We start from the raw sequence: 9685 nt of genomic DNA on the forward strand, positions 1-9685 counted from the left end.
TGATACAGAGAAAAGCCAATACTAAGTTTAGTATTGGCTTTGTCTCTGATTAAAAGCGGTTATGGGTGTAAAAACAATAGTTGATTAATTTTTTAACCTTAAAGTTTTAATATTTTTAGATATTTTTGAGCTTTTGAGCTGGGGGAAAAACATTGTTAGTATTTAAAAGTTATACAAAAGAAACATTCCAAAAAGGCCAAAACATGTTACACACAAAACTTTTTAAAAAAGAGCATCTTTAAATTCTGTCCTTTCTCAAACCTTTGGAGCATAGTCATACAGTAGAGTTTACCTATTTCTTGAGGCCTTGCTCTACCTCAATTTTCATTAAATTTCTTGCTAATACATACAATACAATTTTTCAAAATTTGTTTTTTTTTTCTGCAAATACCTACTATTTATTATTGAAAAGATTTCTGCGTTAGAATCTTAGATATTGAACTTAACCTTACTTAAGATCAATATTGCCAGATCTCATGATAAATAACTACTATAATTAAGTCAAAAACACTTTAATCCAGTAAAAAAAAAAAAAAAAATTTAATAATTCAATAAATTTAATAATATATAATCAATACNGATAAGTTTTTTTTATTTGGTGAATTTTTTTACATATAAAGCTACAAAAAAAATGATATTTAATTTATATGCTACATCACTATTAGCTGTAGATCTTTCTGGTAAATAAAAATGTACGTTATATTATACATTAAATTCCTTTAATTTAATTTATAATTATTTGCTTACCTCTAAGTTTTTCGTGCTAATAATTGGACAATGTTTTTGAGCTGCCTCAGGTGATAATAATTCACATTCAACATCTACCATTCTAAATTAAAAAGTAAGAAATATATTCTCAAAATAATTTAGGTTAATTTTATTTCATCTTACAGAAAAAATTATTTATAAATTTCAATTATGATACTTATCCCATTTGCAAGATTTTTACTCTTACTTTGCAGCAGCAGCTAAACGTCTAAATTCGATCATTCTATCTTTCTTTCTAGCTAACAGTAAACTCCCACATTCTTTCCAACCTAAATTTTAAAAAATTGTTTTATAATGTTAAGTAAATATTTATTACTGTTATTTGCACTTGGTCCTGTCATGTTTATTAGAACCAAATTCAACTGTACTTTAATTTTTTGTTACCATTCTGCTTAATTGTATGTAATAACTTTCCTTTGACATTGCTAGGTAATTTATTGTCATTATTTTAAAATTAGATCAATTATTTCAGTAAATATAAATAAAATGTTATTTATCTATTAAAAATGTAAAAATTTATCAATTTTATACTAATTGCCTTTATAAATTTCTTCTACGATCAATATATCATAGATATATTACTACTAATCACATACTGTATATACTGAAAAATCCCTATATAACAGAAAACTTCTACAACACAGTTTTGCTCGAACACAGTTACAGAATTTTGATCGTAATTGTAATCTAATAATTGTAAAAAACAATTTTTATGATTACTTTAGAACTGAGAGAATCTTCAAATAAAATGATATTTTTGAATATACTTAAATATATAAATAAATGTATTAATTTTATTTTTAAAATATCTAAAAATATTAAATCAGAGAAAAGCCAATACTAAGTTTAGTATTGGCTTTGTCTCTGATTAAAAGCGGTTATGGGTGTAAAAACAATAGTTGATTAATTTTTTAACCTTAAAGTTTTAATATTTTTAGATATTTTTGAGCTTTTGAGCTGGGGGAAAAACATTGTTAGTATTTAAAAGTTATACAAAAGAAACATTCCAAAAAGGCCAAAACATGTTACACACAAAACTTTTTAAAAAAGAGCATCTTTAAATTCTGTCCTTTCTCAAACCTTTGGAGCATAGTCATACAGTAGAGTTTACCTATTTCTTGAGGCCTTGCTCTACCTCAATTTTCATTAAATTTCTTGCTAATACATACAATACAATTTTTCAAAATTTGTTTTTTTTTTCTGCAAATACCTACTATTTATTATTGAAAAGATTTCTGCGTTAGAATCTTAGATATTGAACTTAACCTTACTTAAGATCAATATTGCCAGATCTCATGATAAATAACTACTATAATTAAGTCAAAAACACTTTAATCCAGTAAAAAAAAAAAAAAAAATTTAATAATTCAATAAATTTAATAATATATAATCAATACGTACTGGAAGTAGAATAAGTTGAAAAATAAACTACACCGATATAAATCCAGCAACATTTAATAAAATAAAAACGTTTTCAATCGTTTTTCAATGATCATCATCAGTTACTAAAAATAGAACATTAAATATAGAACATAAAATGCGTTCGAAATAAATACAAAAATAAAAATTAACGGAAAACGCCCTGGTGGATGAACTAATGAAAAATTAACAAATAAATAGTGAAAAATTAATAATTGTAAAAAAAAAAAACCATAGGGATGTATAAACCATAGGGATGCCGACTCATTGTCCACTGCGTGGAGATCTTTTTACAATTATTAATTTTTCACTATTTATTTGTTAATTTTTCATTAGTTCGTCCACCAGGGCGTTTTCCGTTAATTTTTATTTTTTATTTATTTCGAACGCATTTTATGTTCTATATTTAAATTTAATAATGTGCTCACAAAAGAACCACAAAATCTCAGGAATTTTGGAATGGAAAAACTGAAATTTGAAGTTCTTTAAAATATTCTTTTGGAGCATCCATTAATAATGCATACAGTTTAACGAGAGGAGAGGATTGCAAACAGTATATCATTATTTACTGGGGGAGGAAATCAAGATACTGTCTACGTGAACTTTTTTTTAGTGGTATTAGCAGAATGCAAATTTGTTCATATAAGCCTACTTACTAGTCATGTGAATAAACTATCAGTTAAAAAATATTTGCAGAACCTTTTAAAGTTATATTTTCAATGTCAGGAGGGTCTACGGACTATTTTATACATAATTAAAGAGGAGAAAAGTTTGCCATTATACAGTACAGTACATGACATTGATGTGGAAGGGAAGGATTTAAAAGTGGCTCAAAAACTGTTCATGTAATTAATGAATGGTCCCTTTACAGTTTTCACAAATGTAGCTATCATTTATCTCTTTCCTAAACACAGAAAATAAATGCTTCAAAACAGTTTGGTCCCTGGGAGAGATAAGAGAATTTGAAAAATCTTCCCTAATCAAGTGCCAGTGTAGAGCAGATATTTTCATGCCAATCACACAAAAAGACCAAGTGGACAACGAGCCTGTGAAACCATCAGCCAAAATGTCATCACAGCTGTGAGAAGTGAGTTGTTCTACCATTACTGTGTTTGGCAAAGAAACAAAGGGTGCCCAATGCCTTTAAGATGTCATCGTATGCAATTTCGTCAAATGGATGAGTTCCATGAGAGATTTTATTATAGGTCTTTAATACTGCTGTTTGAACCTTTTGAACCTTATCCTTTTTATACTTGCCACCCACCAAATATTTCATAACGTTTTTGTGACCCCCATTTTTTAAATAATAATTTATATTTGTTAAATTATCTATAATAAATTGGTTTTATTATTATTGCTTTATTTTTAAAATTTCAAGCATTAATAGTTTCTTAGAATTACATTGGAATTAAAGAAGTAAATACTGCAGTGTAAGTAGCATATTTGCATTTATTTCTTCTGTACTAACAAAGTAGGAAGAAATAAGAAATAAAGTTTTCGTATTTAGTTTTTTTTTTTATCTTTCTTATTTCACTTTTCAATACGATATTTGGTTATACATTAATTTTCTTTTTATTATATTCTGAAGGAAATTTTGCATAATTTGGTGGCTCCCGGAAAACTTAACAGGGGGGCCCAGGGGTCCACGGCCTCCCTGTTAAGAAACACTGCTCTATGGTATCTACAGAGAAATATCTTGGCTAGCCAACATTAGTTTTGAATTTAAGAGAAATCCAACAGTTTTTTCTTTGCTGAGAAATGATAAAGAGACAAAGTTGATCTTCACTACCTGGCATTTACACTACTGCTATTTTTGATAACAGGATAGATCGGCACAATGAGTACGTTGGAGCTACCTGCAGACCATTGAATATTAGACTCGATGAACATCGCTATACCATTCGAAAGAGTTTGTGCAGAATGGCCCTTGCGACATTTGCTTACGACAAGGACGTCCAAATGGCTTTCAATAGCATGCATATCTTACATCAGTGTTTTTCAACCTGTGGGTCGTGACTCACAGGGGGGGTTGCAAAGCCTTACATGGTGGTCGCAGGTGAAAGAAACAGACAAGTGTTTGTAGGTCCTACACTATAATCTAGAATTTCAGTGAGAAGGCTGTGCCTGTTTATTTTACAGTACAATTGGTTTTTCGATTGATATTTAAAGAAAGAAAATTAAATATGTAGTTTTTAAAATCACTGATATAGTTTTAATATGGCCCTGGGGGTCGCCGGAATTTTTTAACTTGTAAAGGGGTTGCATATTCAAGAAGGTTGAAAAACACTGTCTTACATAATACATCTGTTTCTGTACAGCTCAAGTATCTCAAAAACCTAGAAATTTGCACAGTGACTAAGAAAGGTTTTCCATTAATTTTAAGAACACATCTTTGGTATCGCATTCTTGGAAAACTATTAAACACTGCACATATAACCAATATCCATCAAGAAGAAATTACAAGAAAGTGTAACATTTTCATTGGTGTTTAACAGGCATTGTCAGACTAAATGGAAGGCTATTTACAAAATCTATAACCTTATTTATATTTTTAGTTGTTTCTATTTGATTTTTCTTATTATATTTATTTTTATTTACATTTAATAATTTATTTTAATTTTTTCTTTACCATTCTTCCATGCATGCAACCACCAGCACAAATTTAGAGTCCCATTTTATTTAAATTTTGTTTTTTTGATTTTTTTGTTCTATGTAAGATTCTATAACCTGACAATGGCTGTTAAAGACTGTTGAAAACTTTTAATTAATATGCCTTTTTGTCCTTTTTTATAACTCTATTTAAAATTTATTTTGTATTACAAGTACAATCTATATATTAACAGGACTTATTATACTGGAATTATGGATGCAGATATTTAGTCTTACAGTTCAAAAATAATGTTCTTTATTTAGTAAATAAACTAAATAAAGAACATTATTTTTGAACTGTAAGACTAAATATCTGCATCCATAATTCCAGTATAATAAGTCCTGTTAATATATAGATTGTACTTGTAATACAAAATAAATTTTAAACAGTTGAAAACATTTGTTCTTATAATAAATTGTTTTTTTTTTAAACTAGGTTACAGGTATTACTGTGTACTTTTATAGTAATTATTGTAATTACATAAAAAATAAGTTACTTTTATATAACTTGTAATTATTTAATTTATTATTCAATTTTCTATGCTAAGAAAAATTTAACTCAAACATAAAGTAGGGAATTTTCATACAAATTAAAGATGACTGAAATTTACTGATAGTTCAGATTTGATTAGCACACCTGAATAAGCATTATAGAAAAAAACATAAAAAATATCCAATTGTGTAATAAGAAATAACATTTTCTTCCAAAATAAATAAGTATCATTATTATTATTTAAAGTTTACCTGTATTAAAACCTTTCTGATGAAATTCTTTATATAAATTTATGCTATACTGACAAATCCTGCTTTCTATTGGAGAATGTTTAATCTGCCCTAATAAACCTGCTCCTTGCCAAGTTGTTCCACCACCAAGTCTAATTTAAAAAAAAGACATGAAATTTTATTTCTAATAAACTTTGAAACAACAAATTAATTTCTTACAAATTTTACCTTCCTTGTTCTATTAGCACTACATCTTTCCAACCAAAATCATTAACAAGGTGATAAGCAACAGAACATCCAACAACTCCTCCACCACAAATTACTACTCTTGCATTAGTTGGAATTTTATGAGAAATAAAATCCCATGTTATATTATCTTGCAATACAGAATGCTGCAATCTTAAAGATGTGAGAAAGTGTCTGCATGTTAACCAATGATGACGTAACCAATTTTGATTTAGTGGTAATTTGAAATGCATAACTGAAAAAATTTTTTACTTTTAAATTCTTAATAAAAGTAAAATCATATAAAATGATAAATAAATAAAATATGTACTTTAACTGTAATTATTCATAATTTATTTAATAATATTTTTATCTTTAATAATTTATAAGTAACAAAATCTATGAAATTATAAAATTTTTATTTATTTATAAATATTTCATATATATGCTATATCATTCATGTTGACAAATAATATATTTTAAATATATAACATAGAGTGAAATTACAATTTAAAACTTTGAAAAATTAGCAATTACACAAACTAAATTCAATGTTAAGCTTTCAAAACAGCACAACTTCCAAACTTCTCATTCCAATCCAGATATGCCTGCAAATCTTTCTCAGATACAGTTGCTTTAACTTGATTCAAAGCATCTAAAAAATCTTGCAGACAAATTGGTTTCACCTGATCTTGAGTGATGTGTTCTATGTCTGCAAAACTTATTTTTCGAATTGGTCCCAGAGCCGCTTCTTTACATAAATTTGCCATGTCAGATCCAGAATAGCCCTCCGTTCTATTTCCGATGTCAACGAAATCTTCATCGCTTAAGACATGTTTATGTTCTTTCAAAAGCGTTTTAATTATCTGTATCCTGGCCGTCGTCTCTGGCAATGGCACATACAGACGTTTCGCCAATCTTCTCCGAACCGCATCGTCCAGTTCTTGCGGTCTGTTCGTCGCACCAATCAAAAGTAATCTTTCATCTCCATTTGTGGTAGTGCCGTCGAGCTGAACAAGAAATTCTGTCTTTATCCGTCGCGAAGACTCGTGTTCAGATTCCGATCTCCGAGTCAAAAGCGAATCTATTTCGTCTATAAATATCACCGCCGGCTGATGACACCTGGCTACCGCAAAAAGAGCCCTAACCAACTTCTCACCCTCACCTATCCATTTAGAAGTCAAAGAGGCGGCACTCACAGAAAAGAATGTCGACTTAGTCTGACTGGCGATGCACTTTCCTATCAATGTCTTACCCGTTCCGGGTGGACCGAACAACAACACTCCCCTGGGAGGTCCTCTCAGTCCGGTAAACAAATCTGGTCTCAGCATCGGCCATATCACGATCTCTTTAACCGTCTTCTTTGCAAACTCAAGACCCGCAATGTCGTCCCAAGAGACAGGAGGTCCGTGGTCCACTATTTCATCGAGCATCAACTCCACCATCTTTGGATCGACGTTCTTCATCGCTCCATCAGTCAGGTCTCTGACTCCATTCCCATCATCCAGAGACCACTCCGGTGACACAGAATTTCGTCCAGACGACATAGCAACAGAACGGTTCTTGGCCAAAAGTAAAGATTTACTGTTTGGTTGGAAGATTCTCTTCTGTTGAGTCTTGGTCAACAGCCGTTTTGCTGACACGAACGGCATGCTCTTCGAATTATTTTTATTCAAACTTGTCTTCTCTCTGACTCCGAGTAAATTTTCATCGCTACTGCCGCTACACCAGACTCGAGCCCCTCCGTTCTGTCGAGACGTCTCAGCCACAGCGGCATCATGGTCCGATCTCGTCTTCTTCGCCAACTGGTGAGATGAGGACAGATTTCGTTTTTGGCCGCCCAGAGTGTCCCGTCCCTCGCATCCCGTCCACGCCTCGTCAACAGACAAGTTGCAACAGTCTCTAGAAAACGCAGCAGAAAGACACTCCTCAACCAAAGAGAGGTTTCTCCGACCCTGTTGACGACAGACACCAGGACCGACGGATGGACCTTCTGCCGAGCAAGAAGAGACAAGTTCGGACTTCCAGTGTTTTCCATCTTGCTTCACGGACGAGATTTTTAAAGCTTCTGCAGCATAACTCGAATCATCACCAACTACATCGACTTCACGCTCGTGCAATTTCATGCGTTCCCACATTAATAACTGCGCCGCATCAGAGGAGATTTGTTTAGACAAAGCGGCGTAGTTCAACTGACTAGCGATCAAATAATTAACATTTTTAACCTCCAACTTGTTGTCTTTGAAATCCTTACGCGAATTACAATTCCAATAATCTCTTATTATCTGATATTCACTCATATTACAGTGAAACGAAGTATATATAATTCAAAGATATCAAATAAATAATAATTTGCTACTCATTTACAAGAAAGACATTTTAAATAAACAAAACGCATAAAATCGACGAAGCCTCTCACCGATTATCGTCCTTGGCCATCGACATCTAAACTTAGAATTCGACGTAATTACATTTTGGCTCGAATAACGTGTCTATAATATATTATTTCAAATCTTATTTTAACTTGAAAAATAAAAAATGTTTACGGAAATAATTTTGATGTTTGAAATTACTAAAAAGAAGAAAAAGTGTTTCGGCTTTCCCCCATACTTCACTCTCCGCCATATACTAAGGGCGGAAAAAGTAACACTGTTCTGAGCACTAAGAGATATTTTCTCGAGCCCGTCGATGGTTGGCCAGATCCACAATGGGCGGCCGGATGAGGACGGACGAGGCTCGACGTATTCGGAACGGGTAACTCCAAAAAAACTTGTGTACTTTATTACGCGTATAGAAATTATTTTAATAGGAGAAAAGTATAAGCAGTGTAAACACATTTACACTTTAAAAATTTTTAAAATTTTAAGAAAATTCTTAAAGGGACAATTAAAAAATTGTGTTTTCTCACTTGTTCTTTCTCATGCACATAAGGAAAATAACAGTTACACGGCCGAGTCGACCTTTTATTTCAGGATACTCGTCCGCCTCTATACGCAAAACGTATACACTTTTTGTACTTTAAAATAATTCGTTCAATGTAAAACATATAAAAAATTCTACCATTGCATTAATTTGTTGTTTTATTTTCAAAACAAACATTTGTATTAAAGTGTTCCTATTTGAATTGGAGTCCTCGTTACACATTTTGCATTTTTTTATGATCAAATAGCTTTTTCCAAGGACTCTAGCAAATCGGATATTTTAACACGAAAAAGCACACTTTAATGCGTGACTCCGAAAAGACTTTTAAATAATATCCATTGCGGAATCGGTTAGTCCAGGGCCATGGCGTAGCTACTAGATTCAGCGCCTGGAGCAAGACGAATCGGTGCGCCTCCTTCTTCCTCAGAAGAGGTCTCGCGAAATTTATTTTGAACATTTAATTTAAAAACATATAAGTGCAAAGCCAAACGGTTAGGAATTGAAAGTTGAAATTTGGTACACAGTTAACTATATATGATCTTCCGATTCAAACCGAAAATCTTGTTTCTTTTTTCAATTCAAAACGTCAGTTAACAGATGACTATTGTTAACGGAAAAGTGTGATGTACAGGGGCAAGCCACTACTAGCTTGAGGTATTTTGAATTAAATGATTTCAAAATATGATTAAGAATTGCAGTCCGGCATTGTGACCGTGTCACAATAGACAATTGCTCGTAGTTATCGTTTGTTTGTGAAAATATTTACGATGAAAACTAAATTTTGATCTTTGTGGTGTTATGAAGCAGAATATCGAAGTTAAAATCCTTCTGAGAGGTAAAAAGGAGTTAATAATTGCGAGAAAAGGCATTTTCCCATCAAAAATAAACAAAGAAAACATGCCAGTAAGTGCAAGAGACTGATATGTAGAAACTACACCATTAAGATGTGTACAAATTGTGCACTATATCCATCATTGTG

General features: G+C 31.5%; 2 protein-coding genes across 4 annotated transcripts in view; both read right to left on the minus strand.

Moving 5' to 3' along the window:
- The window catches only part of LOC111637202 (pyruvate dehydrogenase phosphatase regulatory subunit, mitochondrial-like), a 27919-nt gene extending 19439 nt beyond the window's left edge, over positions 1 to 8480 (minus strand). Inside the window, exons 1-5 of one of the 3 annotated variants that reach the window (XM_023382633.1) lie at positions 8204 to 8480; positions 5788 to 6040; positions 5581 to 5711; positions 956 to 1037; positions 748 to 829 (exon numbers count right to left, since the gene is read on the minus strand). In XM_023382633.1, coding sequence (XP_023238401.1) covers positions 748 to 829; positions 956 to 1037; positions 5581 to 5711; positions 5788 to 6038 — 546 coding nt within the window. In that variant the 5' untranslated portion in view covers positions 6039 to 6040; positions 8204 to 8480. Of the gene's footprint in view, positions 1 to 747; positions 830 to 955; positions 1038 to 5580; positions 5712 to 5787; positions 6041 to 6321; positions 6456 to 8203 lie in introns of those variants that run through there. The other 2 variants (XM_023382636.1, XM_023382635.1) reach the window with 2 other exon arrangements.
- On the minus strand, positions 6241 to 8197 carry LOC111637201 (fidgetin-like protein 1). Its single transcript, XM_023382632.1, has one exon. The coding sequence runs from the start codon at positions 8082 to 8084 to the stop codon at positions 6339 to 6341; it is 1746 nt and encodes a 581-aa protein (XP_023238400.1). The 5' UTR covers positions 8085 to 8197; the 3' UTR covers positions 6241 to 6338.
- Positions 8481 to 9685: the final 1205 nt, after the last annotated feature.

This window comes from Centruroides sculpturatus, unplaced genomic scaffold (assembly GCF_000671375.1).
Source record: "Centruroides sculpturatus isolate CEXI.00-Female unplaced genomic scaffold, Cexi_2.0 scaffold900, whole genome shotgun sequence".
Classification (NCBI taxonomy): domain Eukaryota; kingdom Metazoa; phylum Arthropoda; class Arachnida; order Scorpiones; family Buthidae; genus Centruroides; species Centruroides sculpturatus.